The 19016-nt window shown below is 61.5% G+C and overlaps 2 protein-coding genes across 4 annotated transcripts; both read left to right on the plus strand.

Annotated features, from left to right (window-relative positions):
• Nucleotides 1-2289: 2289 nt before the first annotated feature.
• Nucleotides 2290-3887, plus strand: LOC137159087 (serine/threonine-protein kinase SBK2-like). Its single transcript, XM_067557270.1, has 3 exons — nucleotides 2290-2450; nucleotides 2741-2943; nucleotides 3204-3887. The coding sequence occupies exons 1-3, from the start codon at nucleotides 2330-2332 to the stop codon at nucleotides 3795-3797; spliced, it is 918 nt and encodes a 305-aa protein (XP_067413371.1). The 5' UTR covers nucleotides 2290-2329; the 3' UTR covers nucleotides 3798-3887.
• A 6435-nt stretch (nucleotides 3888-10322) lies between these two features.
• ZNF628 (zinc finger protein 628) lies at nucleotides 10323-18057 on the plus strand. Of its 3 annotated transcripts, none has more exons than XM_067556485.1 (2): nucleotides 10323-10436; nucleotides 13703-18057. In XM_067556485.1, exon 2 carries the CDS (start codon nucleotides 13714-13716, stop codon nucleotides 16696-16698), a length of 2985 nt encoding a protein of 994 aa, XP_067412586.1. In that variant the 5' UTR covers nucleotides 10323-10436; nucleotides 13703-13713; the 3' UTR covers nucleotides 16699-18057. The 3 variants fall into 3 exon arrangements, with proteins under 3 accessions (XP_067412586.1, XP_067412584.1, XP_067412585.1); XM_067556483.1 differs by lacking the exon at nucleotides 10323-10436 and adding an exon at nucleotides 10998-11283; XM_067556484.1 differs by lacking the exon at nucleotides 10323-10436 and adding an exon at nucleotides 10998-11271.
• The last annotated feature ends 959 nt before the right edge of the window (nucleotides 18058-19016 follow it).

Consider the following 19016-nt stretch of genomic DNA (forward strand, 5'->3'; position numbering starts at 1 on the left):
CAACACTGCCCCCCACATGCCAGAACCCCAGCGAGAAGCCTGGCAGGCAGAGCAGGATCTGCAGGGGACATGGGGAAGGCAAAGGGGTAACAGCCTTATACCAGCAGTGCTGGGGATAGAACCCAGGAGTCCTGGTTCCCCCTCCCCAGTATATCCTACCCAGGGCAACCCAGGGGCAATTTCCCACAGTCAGTGCTGACCCCAATGCCCCTGTGTGGTGAAGGGGGTCTCAGATCCGGCTTACCGAAAGTAACACCAAAGGCCCAGACTGTTTCTGGGGTCCCCACATCGCAGGGGGGTTTCCCCCGATGTCTCAGCATGAACCTCCTGTCCTGGAAATCCCAGCTACCTTCCTTCTGAGAAAGGCCCCCATCTCAATCTGCCTCCCCCTGCACAGCCGGTCCAGGTGCTAGTCCACTGCTCCCACATCCACCCCAGAGCTGGCTGCCTCTCAGCACCAGGTGAGGGGTCCCTGTCTACAGTGACAGAAAGTGCTCTGAGATCTGTTGGGGGGAAGGTGTTCCTGGGTCTCTGCCCTGCCCCCCTAGATCCCCAGTGGGGTTCCAGGGTGGGGGATTCCTCTGCCTTCAGGAGCGGACTTTCCAGGAACATCTGGGTCAAGCTAATCCTTGACAGATGGTGCTGGGGGGCCAGTGGGAGGGGAACAGTAACCGAGAGCGGGGACTGGGGGACTGGAGCATCCAGTGCCAGCTGGTAAAAATAACCTAGATAAGTGCGTGCTAATCCTGGCCCAGCGAGTGCCAGCCCTCGGCACTGACCGCCCCAGTCCCCGGCCCGCACTGCCAGCTGGGACCTGCCAGCCACCACGGGACCCTCTCCAGCACGGGGTGGACCGCATAAAAGCTCAGCCCAGGCCACCGGACAGACGCACAGACAGGCAGGCAGGCAGGTAGAAGGCTGGAACCAGCAGCTCCCCTGTGCAGAGCACTGTGGGGCTCCAGCTCTCAAGAGGCAGGTAAGTGGGGTCCCTCTTCATCTGGCCCCCTTGCAGCCTGGTGCCCCCCAAGCCCACAGGGCTCCATTGATTCATCTTGGTGGCTTTGCCTCTCGGTGCTGCTCCTCCCTTGATGCTGGCAGCTCCCAGCCGCGAAGGTGCCGGGGCACATCCAGGGCTGCCAGTCCCACCTTCGCTGCACATGGCACTGGAGGGCAGGACCGCGGTGCCACCTCCTCATCTAGGCAAATCCAGGCAGAAGCCAGGACTGCTGGGTTCTATTCCCAGCTCTGGGGAGGAGCGGGGTTTAGTGGCTACAGTAGTGGGGGCTGGGAGCCAGGACGCCTGGATTTGATACCCCTCTCTGGGAGGGGAGTGGGGTCTAGTGGTTAGAGCAGGGGGCTGGGAGCCAGGACTCCTGGGTTACATCCCTGGTTCGGCTTCTGACTAGGGCCTGGTTTACACTAGGAAGTTGCATGGGGTCTCCTGCTGGTGTGAATTTGGCCCGGGAACCCAGGGTTGTAGAGGTGCCTGGGGCGGTTCCAGCTCAGTGGGGCGGGAAGAGGTGTCACTAAGGTGTCACAAAAGCAACAGAGCCGCTCTTCCCCAGAGGCAGAGCATCCGTGGGGGCCTCGAGTCTGCCCAGCCTCCACAGGCTGGAAGGCGAGTCCAGTGCAGGGGCCATGTCGCCTTGGTCCACAACTGGGCAGCTACAGGAAGCCATGAGGTGGTGCTCCAGGGCCCATCCAGAGAGGAAGGGAGAAGCAGCTGTCAGGTCCAAAGAGATTACTCAATGGGACATAACCTTGTGTGAAACAGCTCCTACGCCCCACCCCAGAGGTAGCTGCATCTCAGTGCTGGGCAAGGGGTTCCTGTATAAACAACCCCTGCATTCCATCCCAGAGGGGCTACATCTCAGTGCCGGGTGAGGGGGTCCCTGTATAAACAGCTGGCACAGATCCACAGGAGCGGTGCTCCAGTCCAACCTTTAAACAGTCTCTTGGAGGAACCCTGCAGTGTGCCAGACCCGCAATGGGTCTCACTCGCCCTCCAGGGCAGGCTATGGGGTCTCAGCACCTGCAAGCCTCCAGTCTCCTGCTCCATCCCGTGAGCTCTGCCCAGTGAGTTCAACTGAGCCAGAGCCTTGTGGGAGACTTGTCTACTGCGCAGGGACCCAGGCACCCAGCTGGGATTCCCAGGGACACCCGCAGCCATCCCCAAACAGAGCAGGGTGCCTTAGCCAGCTGGGCACGGCATGTTCCCGGGGCGGGGGGCGTCTGGATACTGCTCCCGGCAGTAACATCCCCCCGTCCCCTCCGTCCCGCAGCCATGACCCTGCCCTCCCCGTGGGGCACGGGGCAGCAGCTGGAGGAGATGGTGGAGCTGACGGCGCAGAACCTGCCCTGGCTGGAGGTGACGGAGTCGTACACCATCCTGAGGGAGCTGGGCAGCGGCTCCTACGGCCACGTGCTGTTGGCCGTGCACCAGCGGCAAGGTAAGGCCTGGGCCGCCAGGGTGGGGGCAGCTAATCTGTGCCCCCGGGGCCCCACCTCCCACAGCCCCCCATTGCTTTAGAGGTGCTAGCTCTGCCGACACCCCGAGCCAGCTGCTCTGCCCCCAGACTCCACACCCCGACTGACTCTGGCATCCTACAACCTGGCAGCCCTTGGCCCCACAGAGCATGGGGCAGGAGGGGTAGCGGGGTCTGACCCAGCATGTGGGGGGAGGGGTGCGATCTGGTGTGGGGGGGCTGCAGCCCTGACCTCTCCACCTCCCGTCCCCTAGGCAGGCCGATGGCGCTGAAGTTCATCGAGAAGCGGGACACTGAGCTGCAGGGCTTCCTGAGCGAGTACTGCATCTCGCTGAGCCTGGCCGCCCACCCCTGCATCGCGGGCGCCCTTGGGATCGCCTTCCAGACCGAGCGCCACTACGTCTTCGCGCAGGAGCTCGCCCCCGCCAAGGACCTGTTCTCCCTGCTGCAGCCACAGGTACCCGAGCCGGACGCACGCCGGGGACGGGCATGGGACACGGAGCCTGTCCCCTCTGCGGGGCCCCGGCTCTCATCTGGCCCCAGGGTGGGGGACTGGCTGGCTCAGAGGGGCAGGAAATGGGGCGTTGGGCCTTTCCCCTCTAAGGGGTACCGGCTCTGATCTGGCCCCAGGGTGTGGGGCTGGCTGGTTCAGGGAGGCAGGCAATGGGACCCGGGGCCCTTCCCCTCCTGGGCACCGTGTCTAACCCCTCTCCCTAGGTGGGGGTCGGGATGGCGGAGCTGCCCGTCAAGCGCTGTGCTCTGCAGATCGCCAGCGCCCTGGAGTTCATGGGGGCCAAGGGGCTGGTTCACCGCGACGTCAAGCCAGACAACGTGCTGCTGCTCGACCCCGAGTGCCGGCGAGTCAAGCTGACAGACTTTGGGCTGAGCTGCCCGCGGGGCACGGCCATCGAGGCCCTGCCGGAGAACCTGCCCTACACGGCGCCCGAGCTGTGCCGCTTGGGCCCCTCGGCCCGCCTGCCAGCCGAGCCCAGCCTGGACGCCTGGGCGCTGGGCGTGCTGCTCTTCTGTCTGCTGACCGGCTACTTCCCCTGGCACACGGCCGCCGACCGGCACTACCGGGACTTCGAGCGCTGGCACCGCAGCCCCCGCGTCCGCCCGCGCCCGCCCCACTGGGGGCGCTTCACCTACGAGGCCCGGGACATGCTGCGGGGGCTGCTGGCCCCCGACCCCACCCAGCGCAGCCCACCCGGGGCTGCCATGGCCCACGTCAAGCGCCCCTGGCTGGAGCCCGAAGAGCCGGGCGCTGCCCGCACGGACAGGGTCCTGATGGGCAACAGCCATTGCCGCTGAGCCCCGAACCCACAGGTGCTGCCGCCAGGCACAGGCACTAGCCGTGGCCAAGGGGACGCAGGGACCAAGGACATTGCCTAGCAGGGACCATGGCCAAAGGCTGGTGGGATGGGTGGGTGGGTGGGGTGGGTAATAAAACCATGTTCCTACTGCTAACGACTCAGAGCTTCCTTCACCATACGGGAACCAGAGCAACTGGGCCACCTGCCTGATAACTTCCCACGGCCCCAGATCAGGCCCATGGCCCAGCCCCTCTCCTCAGTCTCTGCTTTTCTCCCCCCAGACCCCAGGTTGATGCAGCTGTTATTGCCATGGACTCTCTGAGCTGGGAGAGCAGGGGACAAGCCCCCTGCCAGGGGGGTGTACGGGGCACTGCAGATCCCCTGGGTGGGGGCTCAGCCCGCTATGCACAGCCTGTACAGGGAAAGGAGCCGGCATTGCACCCGTGCCGTGGTGGTGTTTCCGGCACTTGCCCATGTCTGACCCCAGATGCCAAGGCTGCGAGACACGGACCTCCGGGCGCAGCTGTAATTGGAAACTGTCAACAAGTGGCCAAGGCATGCGGCCGCCCACAGCCGCTAAATATAACCGGGGGAGCTCCCCCCACACTTTCCGTAGTGCAAACCAAGCCAAGATATGGGGGGTGCAGGGCTGGGACAGCAAGCGGGTTGGGATTGAGGGGCACCCAATCTGTGGGCGGGGGAGGGTGGAACCCAGCACCCAGTCTCTGCTCAGGGGGACCCAGCACCCAATCTGTGTGCAGAGGGAACCCAGGAGGGGGGTTTGAAATCAACAGGGCAGCAACACACCTGAAAATAAGCACGGGGGTTATCCGGACGCGGAGGCCAGAGAATGAACTTTGGGGATAAAAGTAGAAGGCAAAAAGACCCTCCCATTATCCTGCACCTGGGAAGTAAGCGGCCAGGGTGAGTACATGCGGGCACCGGGCTCTCTGACTACGAAAGCCAAGGGGTGAGAGGTGCCTTCTTCAGCCAGGTTCACCTGGGCAGGTCACTTTAGGATCTAGACAGCGTGTGCTACTTTGGCTACCTGCTGTGGCCACTGTCCTTCCTCACTGACTCGGGACTCTGGGAATAAACTGCCGCGCGTGTTCTCCGGAAAGAGAGAGCTCAGAGCTGGACAGTTATAGGGCAGGCGAACAGCAGGTGCCAGGGGACCACGGGAAGCACCCCTGCATTTAGGCTGCCTCACACCTTCCTTTCTACCCCCTCCCCTCCCCTCCACTCCCCCACTGTTTGCTGCAGGCCTTGGCTACAGCCATGCCTTTCTGGTCCCCGTGGGAATCCACCGGGCTTGGCCAAAATACGTGTTAAAAGTCCACCTTTTCCCTTCTTGTGCAAGTCTTGCTTGGGAAAAAGGGGGCAGCCGCCAAAATAATTGCTGGCCATGGACGGCGTGATGAGCCGGGCTCACGCCGACACTGCAGTGGGATGGGCCAGGAGGGCCCCTAATGAGGGAGAGAGCCCTGAGCTCTCCCTGTACTCACGCCCCCCAGGCCCATTCCCACCCATCCTGGATAACAGTCTCCTGCTGCTGCCAGCTAGCGGAGTCAGTCCCGCAGTCGGCACTGAAGGGCCAAGGCCCAGGCGCTGTTGAGGATGCCTGGTGGGAAGTCCTCTGGCCACATTTAAATAGGGCCGTGTTACCTTTGTTCTCTAAGCCCCCCTGGGAACGACACACGAAACGGACTTCCCAGAACGGTCTTGCGGCTGCGAAGTCCAGCGTGGGAAAGGCAGACCGCGGCCGAGCTGAGAGTCGTCTCCCTGGGGCATGTCAGGATGCTGCCGCCCCGTGACCTGTCCGTGTGCCAACTCTCTTTGTCCCGGTCAGGTCATGAGCTGGGCACACAAGGGGCAGAGCGGAAGGCCTCGTCGTCATCCCTGTGCCCTAATGACACAGGGGCCAGAGCTGCAGCTGCGGTGGGGGAGGGTGTCCCTGAGGCTGATATAAAGTCATGCACCCGGGGGTGCGGCATCAGACCCCTCCCGGCGTCTGCACTAAATGTCCCTGCTCAGGGACAGGCCGCTAGGCTGTTCCATGGACATCTCCACGGGCGGGTGACAGCACAGAGCAGGGGTAGGCAGTGAGACGGAGCTGTGTATTTCAGGCTGCTCCTGGGGAAGGTGATTTCAAACAACACCCACTGAGCCTGGGGAACTCACTGCCACCGGATTGTGCTGGGCCAGGGCTGAGCACACAGCAGAGGAGGAGCATGCATCTCTCTGGGTCACAGGGACGTTCAGGGTCCCACAAGAGAGGCCGTGCCCGCCGTGGAGCGGATGGGAAGGCTTTAACTATGGGGGTTTGGGCACCTCGGACTCACGGAGCCCTGGACACAGGGGCGCAGTTCAGGGCCCTGTACCCTCCCTCCCCTGTGGCACAGATGTGATGATGCTGGCTCTGCCCATGTAACCATAGCTCTGCCCCGCGGGCCCCAGTGCTGCCCTGCTGGGGCAGTGGGGTTGGGGGGCCCACAGGCTGAGGGGTTACACATGGCACTTTCGCACCCAGTACCATGGGGGGTGGGGTGGGTACTGGGTTCCCTCACTGCCTGCCACATGGACCCCACCCCCAGCCCTCTTTATTGGGCCAGGATTTACTGTCCCTTCGGGGAACACTGGCTAAGGGAAGCCAAGTGCAGAACCAACACCCCCTGCCCCGCACCTGCTCAGCTCTAGGCAGAGATTGACTCTCCTGCCAGTCCGGCCCAAACCACTTCTGTCTATCGCCGAGGGACACGTCGATCTCTGCAGGCTCAACACGTGACAGTGAGAGAGCAGCCAAGGGACCTGGGGCTGGGGTGGGAGCTGTGGGTCAGGCATAAAGGGCACTGGCATGGAGGGAGCCCAGGGCTGGCAGAGGCCAGGGGGCTGCCGGTCGGGATTGAGGGGCATCACAGAGGCCAGCCCACATCTCCCCACCTCTCTCTCTGTGCTCCCTGGCTGCGCAGAGTCTTGCTGAGTCGCAACTCCCCAGCAGCCCCCTCCTCTCCTGCCCCCCAGCTCTGTGCAAGCTATTTCTAATTCTGCTCCTGGCAGCAAGCCAGCCTCCCTATGCAGGTCTGGCCCTGGCACTGCCAATAAATCACTGACTGCGTCCTGGATCTGCTGGTGCCCGGCAGTAGAGCCATGTATGTCGTGGAATCCCACTGCACATGGCCGGGTGAGTCCAGGGGGGCAGGGCTATTTGGGTGCTGGGGCCTGGGGCAACTGCCACCCAGTGCCTCTTGCCCGTCCTGGGAACCAGCAGGAACCACAGTGCTGCACAGCCAGCCATGATAGGGAAACTGAGGCCCAGAGAGGGGAAAGGCCCTGCCTGCCATCACAGAGTTCATCAGTTGAACAGAACCCAGTGGTCCTAGCTCCCAGTCCCCTGCTCTCACCCACTAGACCCCACTTCCCATCCAGAGCCAGGGACAGAACCCAGAAGTCCTGGCTCCCAGCCTCACCCCCCACTCCTCTGCTCTATTTCCTGGTCCCCTGTGAAGAATGGGGGAATTTTAAAAAATAATTTTTATGAAAACAAGTCACAAAATCATAGATTCCAAGGCCAGAAAGAACCATGGTGATCATCTAGTCTCATCTCCTATATAACACGATGCATGACTCAGTTTCCCCACTCCTGGTGCATGGATCCCCACTGGCAGGGAATGGGTTGATTTCTCCTTGTGGAGCAGGGGGTGGCCTGGCTGAGTAACACCGAGACTGTCTGGGTTGGGACCAGATACATTAACATGGTTGTGATGAAGTTGGAATTTTTTGTAATATTTTTGTAAGTCAGCGGTGTGCCTCAGTTTCCCCTATTATTTGCAGGGCTACCCAGTGGGGGAAAACAGGTCCAAGTTGGCTCTCAGGACAGACTACAAGTGTGTGTCACCCCCCTGTCTGGGTGGAATGAATAGAGCCATTAAGGAATTGGGTGAAACCGACCCAGATCAGCAAAGGGGACCAGAGAGACAATGCGAGCTCCAGTGATTCCTGGATTGACATTCTCAGCAGGGTATAGACCCCAGCTGGAGAACACATGATGGGGGGAGAGAATGAATGGGGGTTTCTGGGTCTGGAAGAAGGCTTGAGGCTTTCACTGGGGAAGTCAGAGAAAGCCACAGACCCTAAACCCGGGGTTCACTACAGCGCGGCTGGGCTCAGGGCTGACTAGAAAGGGTTATGCTTGAACCTCCAGCTCTCTGTGCTAAGCTAAGGACTTCCTAGGCTGGGTGCCACTGACTACTGTTCTGACAGTGCTGTCGGTAACACTGTAAATCTGCTGAGATGCATTAATCCCTGCAGAGCGGACAAGCCTCTCCCAGGAGTCTGGCTCAGCAGCACGCGCCAAGCAGAGCTCACAGGGTGAACCAGGAGGGCGGGAGCTGCGCTAGAACAGCTACAGTGCTTCAGTGTAGCCCCTGACTACAGTGGCTGGGGGGAGGTCTCCCATCGACGGAGGCAATCTACCTCTCTGAGAGGTGGATGGACGATTTCTCCCGTGGACCCAGTGCTGTTTCCACTGGGGATTAGGTCAGTTTAACTGCATCCCAGAGGGTGTGGATTTCTCACACTCCTGAATGACGGAGCTGGGTCGACCTAACTCTTGACTGTAGAACTGGCCTCAGTCCCAGAGGCTGTGGCTCCCCTGAAGGACGAGTGGGACCCTTGGAGGTCCAGCACGCTGAAGCGGTTCCTTCTGGGGATGCTTAGAAGCTGGGGCATAGTGCCGAACCGATCCTGGGGATCTGTGACACAAGGTCTGGCTGGAAACAGCATACAGGAGAGAGGACCCTGTCAGACAGCCGGAGCCAATGCCTGGGAAGTCGAGGCAGCTGGACCATAACTGGGGGCAGAGACAGGAGGTGTTGGTGGCTGTTTATGAGGTGTCAGACTGAGAGACCCAGGGTGTGAGGAGCTCGGACACGCAGGGAGAGACAGAGCCAAGGTGAATCCCAGGAAGGTGGAGCCAGAGGGATCTTAGCAAGGTGAGGAACCAGGGGGCAAATGCTCCTTCCCATAGTGGCTGTCTGCAGCGCAGCTTCCTCAGACTGTGCTAACGACTCTCCCCTGCTGGGTCCAGGTGACTATTAAATGTGGCATGTCTTGAATGGGCAGCACTTCCTCGCTGCACACGCTCCCTGCTGGGATTGAGCAAGCCTCTAAACAGTTTAGGGCCAGGCAGAGAAACAGGCCATCAGCCAGAGCACAGACCCTGGCAACTCGGGACCACCGGCACAGGTTTTGGGTAACTATACCTTTGACTCCCCGCCTCTGTGGTCTGCTCCAGGAAAGCCCTTCGGGTCTCAGCTCTCCCTGGGCAGGGTCCTACATCCCACTACCTCCAGAGCAGGTCTGCAGCTCCCTGCCACTCACCCACCAGCTCTGACTACATCCCTCCTGACTGCCAGTGGTGCCTGGGGAGCAGCTGGCAAAGCACTGATGTCCAAGGAGAAACACCCCAGTGCTACCCTGGCTGGAGCAATTCCCCAGGCTGCTCCTGTGTGCAGCTGGGGGTAGACACATTGTGTCATAATCTCCTGGGCTGCATGACTCATTAGCACAGCAGGACCGGGCTGGGTCACCATGAGGAGGGGTGATCCAGCCTACAGGAAGCAGTGCAGGAGTTCTGCAGGGGATGCTTGCCCCTCAAAGTCACTGCTGGCCCTAGTGCAATGACATACAGGGATATGAGATGAGACAAAACCAAGATCCTTTGGGATGTGTCATTAAGCTCTCCTAAAGGGGCTGAGCCCTGCACCCCGGCCCAGGCCTCCCCACTGGTCGCACAGCCTAGCCGTGCCCTTGCTGCACCCCTGCTGTGGCTGGATGGCAGCCAGAGGTCTGTTGTGTAACACCAGTGGGGGGGGTGTTGCTTTGCGTGCAACAAATTTAGCTGCGTGGGTGAGATCTCTCATCACCATTCCAGGGATCAGAAGGGGGCCCTGGCCGCTCTCCTGCCGAGCTCTGTATGTATGTGTGTGTGTGCATAGCTCCATTGTGTGTGTGTGACGCTAGCAGAGCAGGTGCCAGCACACGCCAAGGCCCCTAGGCCTTGACTGCACGCTGACAAACCCCTCGCTGGAACCAGTCCCGCTCCTCTGTGTGTTTGTACTGCTAAAAGACGTATTAGGGTTGTAAGAATGTGTTTAGTGCTCAGACTTTATGAAATGCTTGTGACTTGCCCCACACGTTAATCTCATTTATAACAGCTGTATCCCATGCGCCAGGGCTATATTTAAGTGTTGGCTCAGTAACTATAAATCAGCAGACCCGAGGAAAGCATTAATGAGTTCGAAAAACTAGTTTCCAACACGAGGTGTTAGCCCTGCCCCCCACGAAGGCCCAGCCACACCAGACAAACTGTCCTGGAACATGACAGGACACAAGGACTTTGCTGCTTGCTCCCCCCTCTTGCAAAGGGGAGACGGGCAAGCGAATGCCTCCCACCAGCTGAATTTGCAGCCCAAAGGGGGGGGAGGGAGGGGAGAAAAAGCCCTACCACGGAGGAGCAGGAGGACCTGTATCTCTGTGCTGCTCGGACCCCGAGGGTCTGTCTACACAGCAGCTAGACACCCAGGGCCAGCCCGTGCCAGGCGACTCGGACCCGGGGCTGTTTCTCTGCCGTGCAGACGTAAGGGCTTGGCCTGGATTCCGGGTCGCAGGCCCCGCTGATGGGGGGAGGGGCGGTGTCAGCCGAGGGGCAGGAATCCCGGGGAGGTGGGTGCGGCCCGGACGCCTGGGTTCTCTCCCCAGCTCCTGGGGAGGGGGGGGGGCTGGGAGCCCGGACGCCTGGGTTCTCTCCGGCCGGGTGAAGCACAGGCGGGCTAAGAGCCGCACCTGGAGCCCAGCAGCGGGTACGACGTGACCCGACGGCGGGGCCGGCCCGGGGATGCTCCAGCCCAGCTGCCCGAAGCGACACCGCGAACCCCGGAACCGTTGGCGGGGGGGGGGGTCGATCCGGCTCTGCCCGATCCGCTCCGCGGAGGTTAGGCCCTCACCCGGCCCCTTAGTGACCGTCGCCCTGGCAACGTACCTCGACGCCATCCCCCTGCGGCGGGGGGCGTGAAGGGGGCGGGCATTACATCGCCGCGTGCCTACGTCCCCGCGCCGCGAGGCAGGGCGGGGTTTCACCCGATTCCCGGGCTCGGACCCGAACCCGGACCCGCCCCTCCCCCGCTGCCCTCACCCAACATGGCCGCCTGCCTCGTCCGGGCCGTCTAACGGACTCCGTCTCCCAGGGTACCCCGCGCGGAGGCAGCCGGCCAATGGGTGCGGGCGGCGAGGGCGGGGCCGGCGCGCGGCCCGGCAGTTAGTGTGCGCACGGTAAAGGTTGGGTGTCTCGCGCCGGCGACCGTTGGGAGGCAGGAGCGGCCCCGCCCCCCCCCAACGAGGCGGCTTCCCCCTCCCGCGGGGAAGGGGCCCGGGGCACGCGACAGCGAGCAGGCGAACAGCCCCTCCCCCCACTGGTGAGAGCGCAGGTAGGGAATCTACGGGGGAGGGGCGACAGGCGCCAGGCTTAAAGGGGCGGGGCCGCGCTTAAAGGGGCAGGCACGCGGCGCGCCGAATTTGTGTCCGCCAGGTGATTGTTGGCCTGTGTCATGGGGCGGGGCGAGTGGCTTTTAAAGGGGAAGTCACGCTTTATCAAGGGGGTATTTCTTAAAGGGGAAGTGGTGTAGGCCTTACTCCCAAGGGGCAGCTCTCCTTATTTACTGTCTGCCAGACAATGGGATGGGGGAGGGGCTTTACACAGGGGGCTTTGTAATGTGGGGGGCTGGGCCACGCAGGGGGTGTACCAGAGGTGGGGGGGGGGAGCAAAGCAACACGGGAGGGGGTGTACCTGGGGTGGGGGGTGCAGTGCAATGCAGTGCAATGCAGTGAGGGGGTGTACCTGGGGTGGGGGTGCTATGCAATGCAGTGAGGGGGTGTACCTGGGGTGGGGGTGCTATGCAGTGCAATGCAGTGAGGGGGTGTACCTGGGGTGGGGGTGCTGTGTAACAGCGGGTGAGACGGGAGGGGGGGGGCAAATAGCCCTGCACACAAGCTTCCAGCATGATGCTGTGGCCCGGGGGGCAGCAGTAGGACCCTGGGTTAGAGAAAGAGGGTCGCAGGTGGAAGCAGTGAGGTGATTTCCCCTCTGTATTTAGCACTGGGGGGATTCTCCCGGGGTCCAGTTCTGGTGCCCACAATTGAAGAAGGTGGTTGATGAATTGGAAGGGGGGGTCAGAGAAGAGCCATGAGAATGGTTAAAGGACTAAAAAATCTGCCTGAGAGTGAGAAACTCAAGGAGCAAAATCTATTTAGTTTAACGAAGAGACGGTTAAACAGTAACATGATCACAGTCTATAGGTACCTGCATAGGGACCAAATATTTAATAATGGACTCATCAATCTAGATATGAAAGTTAGAACATGAGCCAATGGCTGGAAGTTGAAGCTTCACAAATTCAGACTGGAAATAAGGTGTAAACTTATAATGGTGAAAGTAATTAACCCTGAGAACAATTCTACCCTGCCCCCCCATGGCTCCAGCCAGGGCTCAGCGGGCCCCAAATTGGCCAGGGCCCCCAGGCATGGGCCCTGTGGGCTCATGTGTTTATTGCTCCCAGCAGCATAGGGGAGATTGGACCCCTCGACCTCTGGGAACCTTCTCTACAGCTGCAGAAAACTCCCCCAGTTGCAGAGCTTCCTGCAGCCAGAGGAGGTACCTGAAGGCGAGTCTGATCTCCCTTCATGAGGGGTAGTGCAGAGGAAGAGCAAGTCTTGTCCTTCCTCAGGGGACTGGGACTAGGAGCTAGGAGCCCTGGCTGGGGCGTTCCCAGCAGCATGGAAGATCAGACTCACCTCCACCTCTGTGAGTCTCCTCTGGCTGCAGAGCTCCACTCTGAAGGCAGCACAGAAGTAATGGTGGCAATCCTGCACCTCCCCCTCATGATCCCTTTTTGGGTTGGGGGTCCCCAGGTTAAGCCACTGTGAAATTTCAGCTATAAACATCTGAAATCATGAAAATGACCAATTTAAAACCCTCTGGCTGTGATATTGACCAAAAAGGACCGTGAATTTGGTAGGGCCCTAGTCATGATGGATTCTCTATCACTGATAAGTTTTAATCTAGATGTGATGTTTCTTTGAAAGTTCTGCTCTGGGTGTTATTTTGAGACAGGGGCCTGGCCTGTGCTATGCAAGAGGTCACACTAGATGAGTACAATGATCTCCTTTGGCCTTTGAATCTCATTGACACCATGTCAGAGCACTGGAGCACAAGTCAGGGTGGGGCTGACAGGCCCAGTGACAGGGATGAGTGGAAATGTGGTTTGGCTTTGTGACCTCTAGCAAGTTTCCAGCCAAAATCCCATTTGGGTCTCAGAAATCACTGCTGGACTTTAACAGCCACCGCATCCCAGTCCAGAGGCAGCCGCATTTCCAGGCTGTGCTCCCAGTGAGCCAGGCTCTCACCAATGCAACAGCAAGACACATCTTGGCTGGTACTCCCAGGTAACAGTAGGGTGCACTCGGTTGTGTGGTGAGCAGGTGGGAGCCAGGGTAGTCATTGGGGTGAAGGCTGATGCCTTCACTAAACTACTTTGAAAGAATGCCACAGAGAATCCCAGCAGCTGATGGGTTAATGGGAACCATTATGTTCATAATTAGAACACAGACACACACCCCCTTTGTAATTTACCCCAGAGTAAATCCAGCATCATCCCCTGACTGCAGTGGGATTGGGGCAGATTCTGATCTCAGTTCCCCCAAAACTGATCTGGAGTTACCCTGCTATCCTTGGCTGGCTCTGGGTGGCTACAGACTCCGGGTGGCTGTGAGCTCTGGCCCGGCTCTGGGTGGCTGTGAGCTCTCGTCTGGTGTTGGTGCTGTGCTGACCTGCTCCCTATGTTCCCACAGGTGCTTGTGAGATGGTAGGAGCCCAGCAGCTAGAGATGGCAGAGATGCAGCCGGTGCCGCAGCCAGGCGCCAGTGACCACCAATATGAGTGCCTGGAGTGCGGCAAGGTGTTCAAGTGGTCGTCACGGCTGATCCATCACCAGCGCACGCACACGGGGGAGCGCCCCTACAAGTGTTCCGAGTGCCCGAAGGCTTTCAAGGGTTCGTCGGCACTGCTCTACCACCAGCGCAGCCACACGGGCGAGCGCCCCTACAAGTGCGCTGACTGCGGTAAGGCCTTCAAGCGCTCGTCGCTGCTGCAGATCCACCAGAGTGTGCACACGGGCCTGCGCGCCTTCAAGTGCGCCCTGTGTGGGATGGCCTTTAAGTGGTCATCGCACTACCAGTACCATGTGCGCCAGCACACTGGCGAGCGCCCCTACAAGTGCACGCTGTGTGAGAAGGCCTTCAAGAACTCATCCAGCCTGCGGCGCCACCGGAACATCCACACAGGTGAGCGCCCCTACGTCTGTGCCGCCTGCGGTAAGGCCTTCACCCAGTCCACCAACCTGCGGCAGCACCAGCGCATCCACACGGGCGAGCGCCCCTACCAGTGCACCGAGTGCCCCAAGACCTTCACTCACTCCTCCAATCTGCTGCTGCATCAGCGCACCCACGCTGGGGGCCGGGCCCACAAGTGCCAGGCCTGCGGCAAGGCTTTCATCTCGGACGCCTACCTGCAGAAGCATCTGCAAACGCACGTGGCCAAGCCGGTGGCATCTTACAGCGAGGCGGAGCTGGCCTGCACGCCGGCTGAGCTCTTCCTGGCGCCGGCTGAGCCGGTGGAGACAGTGGAGATGCTGTGGAAGTGTGGGGAGTGCGAGCTGACCTTTCCCAGCGAGGAGCTGATGCTCGGCCACCAACAGAGCCACCTGCCCCCCACTGAGCCGCCTGTCCCGCCGCTCTATGCCTGTGCCACCTGTGGCAAGACCTTCAAGAATGGCTCGGGGCTGGCACGCCACCAGCACAGCCATGTGGGCGAGCGCCCCTACAAGTGCTCCATCTGCGAGAAGACCTTTGTGCAGCTCTCCAGCCTGCTGGGGCACCAGCGCAGCCACCCAGCCGAGCAGCAGCTCATCCAGGCCGAAGCCGAGGTCACCTGTCCCCAGACCGCAGCCGAGCCAGCCCCGCCTCCTGTGCCTCCCGAAGTGGCGGAGCGTCCTTACAAGTGCACCGAGTGCGGCAAAGCCTTCAAAGGCTCATCGGGACTGCGCTACCACCTGCGCGACCACACGGGCGAGCGCCCCTACAAGTGCTCTGAGTGCGGCAAGGCCTTCAAGCGCTCGTCGCTGCTGTCCATCCACCAACGTGTGCACACGGGCCTGCGCGCCTTCAAGTGCGCCGAGTGCGGCCTCACCTTCAAGTGGTCGTCCCACTACCAGTACCACCTGCGCCTGCACACGGGCGAGCGCCCCTACGGCTGCGCCGACTGTGGCAAGGCCTTCAAGAACACCTCGTGTTTGCGGCGCCACCGCCAGCTGCACACGGGCGAGCGCCCCTTCGCCTGCCTGGTGTGCGGCAAGAGCTTCACCCAGACCTCCAACCTGCGGCAGCACCAGCGCACGCACACGGGCGAGCGCCCCTACAGCTGCCAGGAGTGTGGCAAGAGCTTCACCCACTCCTCCAACCTGCAGCTCCACCAGCGCACCCACTCCAGCGAGCGCCCTTTCAAGTGCCCTGTCTGCGCCAAGGGCTTTGTCATGGCCTCCTACCTGCAGCGCCACCTGCGCACCCATGCCGCCGAGGCCAAGGGGGAGAGCTCGGCCCCAGGCCTTCCCGCCCCCCCTGCCACTCAGGAGGTGCACATTGTGCCCAACCTGCAGGCCACCCTTAACCTGGAGGTGGGCAGCGCCCCCAGCACCCCGAACTCACAGACCTTCCTGCTGGTGCAGACGGCCCAGGGGCTGCAGCTCATCCCCAGTGTCCAGCAGAGCCCCCAGAAGCTGCTGCTCCTGCCCAGCCCGCAGCTGGTGCCCACACAGCAGAAAGTGCCTGTCCTCCAGAATACCCCTAATTTCACGCTGGTGCCCAGTGGCCCTGTGGTCCCAAGCAAGCCTGCTCCATCCCAGCAGAGCAAGGCCAGGAAGCTGGCAGCACCTGGAAACCCCCAGAACATCTTCCTGGTGCCGGGAGGTGGGCCAGCGCTGCCCAGCGTGCAGATCCAGGGGCTGCCAGGCACACAGCGGGCACCAGTCTTCCCAGCTGGACAGAACATCATTGTGCTGCAGAACATGGCTGAGCAGCCCACTGCAGAGGTGTCCGGTGTCCGGATCCAGGCCCAGCCTCAGGAGGTGGCCAGCATCCAGCTGCAGGCCCTGCCGCCACCCCCTGCAGAGGCGTCTAGCATGCAGGCTCTGTCCCAGCCCCCAGAAGTGGGCAGCGTGCAGCTGCAAACCCTGGCACAGCCTCTCCCAATGGGGGGTGAGGAGCAGCCCCTGCCCTGCTCCTCGGCACTTTCGGGCAGCATTGGTCCTGGCCCAGAGGTGCCAGGCCTGCAGGAGAGCCAGGACCTGCTGGTGGTGCACAGCGGGCCAGGGGAGGAACTGCTGGGGTCAGGTGGCGAGGTAGGCGTGCACCTGGAGACGCTGCAGACAGAGGAGGGGGTGCAGAGCGTGCTGGTGCTGCGTGGCGCCGACGGCGAGCAGACCCGACTCTGCGTGCAGGAGGTGGAGAACCTGCAGGAACTGCCCCCGGACAGTGGGGTGGGGCCCCTGGCACCGTCAGGGCAGAAGCTCTTCATCATCCGCAGCGCGCCCGGTGAGCAGACCCTGCAGGTGCTGGAGAATGTGGGCTCAGGCGGTGGTGCGGCACGGGGTGGGGCAGCTGGTGGGCAGCCCTCTGCCACCAACACCCAGATGGTGCAGCTGCTGCCGAGCTCAGTGCCACCCCCGCAGGAACTGCCCTCCATCCAGATCGTGCAGACAGTGCCCAGCGTGCAGTTGGTTCACACCTTCTGAGCAGCTGGCCACAGACACCAGCCGGAGGGTGTGCAGCTTGGCCTGGCACCACAGGATCTGCCAGAGCGCTCACTCCCAGTGGGCACCCCCTGCCTCCATTGTCCTGTCCGCGCAGCATGGAGACGGGCACCCACCACATGGGCAGCGTGGGCAGCAAGCTGTGGGACTCATGCAGGTAGCCTAACTCTGCTTCACCCTTGCTATCCTGGCTGCAGCCTCCTGGGTGCAGGGCTGGTGTCTGTGCTGCAGTCAGCCATGCTGGCCTCAGCTGTGCGGATTGCCTAACAGTACTGTGATCCAGCAAGGGCAGGGCTGGCACAAAGGAGCTTTTTGCTCACCCCTGGACAGCATGGGGAGCTGAGCAGGACCCTCATCCACTGCCATTTCCTGAAACACTTCCACGTCAGGTGTGAGGACAGTGACAGATACTGCTGTCTAGCAGTTAAAGCACAGGCCTGGGAGCCAGGACTCCTGGGTTCTATCCCCGCTCTGGGAGAAGAGTGGGATCTAGTGATTAGAGGGGACAATGGGGGGTGGGCTGGGAGTCAGGACTCCTGAGTTCCATCCCCGTCTCTAGGAGGGGAGTGTTGTCTAGAGGGGAGTGGGGTCTAATGGTTAAAGTGTCAGGGGAAGATGGTTTGGGAGCTAGGATTCCTGGGTTCTGTTGGGGCTGAGTGATCCTGAGCAAGTCCCTCCCTGGTGGTGGTTTCCCTGCTGTGGCCTGGGGCCAGCACTTGGGGTTGGGAGGCTGAGTGCATGAATGAAAGTTGGGAGCTCTGCAATCCCCAGGTGGGGGGAGCAGCTGGCACCTGCCACTCCACAGGAGTGGGGGGTTCCCATGGCTCTGGCAGGCAGAAGACCGGCATGAGGGAGTAACTGCCAGCTCCTGTATCCCTATCCTGGCAACCAGGCAACACCTGCTCCCCAAAGCCCCGGCCTATTCCCCTAATGCCCAGATGGCCTCCTGTTTTGGCAGAGCAGCCCCAGTCTCTTCCAAAGCTCACTGTATGATGGTACCTGGCACTGCCCTAGGGGCTGCAGCTCCTTCAACCTAGAAGGCAAATAAATGACTGCTTGGAAAGCGTCTCTGTCTGGTTTGTTGAGTGTGTGGGGCAACCGCAGCATCACACCCACTCCCATCTCGTGGGGGCTGAGCCAGCAGGCACCATACAGGGCTGCATGGAAACTGGGCCCAGCTGGTGAAAGGTGCCCTCCTCCCACCACAGCAGCAGCCCCCCCGCTGAGCCTGGCTGTGGCTAGTGAGTGCCTGCGGGCTCAGCCCAGCAGCTGTGTGTGCATGAGACAGACCAGCATGTGTTCAGAGGTGGAGATGGGTCCCTGTGCTGGAGCAGCTGGGATGGGGCCTAGGGCCCCGCCAGGCCTGAGGAGTGTTCATCAGATAATCCTTGTGCTGGGGGCTGGGGGAGCAACAGTTGGGGCTAGATGCCCCAGGGTGGCACTAGTGGGTCTGTGCTGCAGAAAGCAGGGTGGGGCTCAGCAGGGGCCCTTTGCCCACCTCTTATACCCTGCACTGTACATTTGACCCCTGAGTATGTGTTGGGTGGGGCCTGCCCTTCAGGTCACTGGGCCCAGTTCGGCTCGCTCATTGGTCACTGGGTCCAGCACAGCTCATCCCCTCACTCGCTGGTCACCAGATCCAGTTCAGCTCACCCACTGGGTCCAGTTCGCCTTGCTCATTGGTTGCTGGGTCTGGCCCGCCCTGCTGGCCGGGTCCCTAGTTCTAGATCAGCTCACCACCTTGCTCCTTAATCACCTGGGCTGGCTTGGCTCACCCACTTGCCCATTGCTCACCAGATCTGGCTTGGCCTGCCCCCTGGATCCAGCTCACCTCATCCCCTCATCGGTCACCATGTCCAACTTGGGCTGCCCACTGGATCCCTGGGTCCTTTCACTCATGGGTTACCAGGTCCAGCTCAACCCGCCCGCTGGCGCGGGGCTGGGCTGGGTCCGTGTGCGGCTCAGCTCGCCCCTGTAGCTACTGGGTCTGGCCCAGCCTGCCTCGAGGTGCATCCAGCCCTGGCTGGCTGGCGGCAGTTTACACAGAGGCCACTGGAGCAGGCTGGGCAGGGCCTTCCCCGCCCAGGCGAGCAGGGGAGTGGCTGGGGGCAGCAGGGGATCCAGCGAGGGGTCAGGGCAGGTCCCGGCATCTCTCCCCGACGTGCAGGTGAACATGGCAGGAGCCTTCATAGCAGCGCCGGGGGAGGGGCTCAGCCCTCCTGGGGATTGGTGCTGGCTTGGCAAGCGCCCCAGGAGAAGCCCCCCCCTCCCTGCACATGCCCCACTGCCCTCCTCCAGGA

Source organism: Emydura macquarii, unplaced genomic scaffold, assembly GCF_026122565.2.
Source record: "Emydura macquarii macquarii isolate MOO-44397 ecotype Brisbane River unplaced genomic scaffold, CSIRO-AGI_Emac_v2 contig_1790, whole genome shotgun sequence".
NCBI classification, from domain to species: Eukaryota; Metazoa; Chordata; order Testudines; family Chelidae; genus Emydura; species Emydura macquarii.

Bases quoted from the DNA above. Each gene is read 5' to 3' on its own strand.
- LOC137159087 (XM_067557270.1), top strand. From the start codon at position 2,330: ATGGTGGAGCTGACGGCGCAGAACCTGCCCTGGCTGGAGGTGACGGAG. The intron at 2,451-2,740 runs GTAAGGCCTGGG...CCCGTCCCCTAG, and splicing joins GGCCGTGCACCAGCGGCAAG to GCAGGCCGATGGCGCTGAAG. The intron at 2,944-3,203 runs GTACCCGAGCCG...CCCTCTCCCTAG, and splicing joins TCTCCCTGCTGCAGCCACAG to GTGGGGGTCGGGATGGCGGA.
- ZNF628 (XM_067556485.1), top strand. From the start codon at position 13,714: ATGGTAGGAGCCCAGCAGCTAGAGATGGCAGAGATGCAGCCGGTGCCG.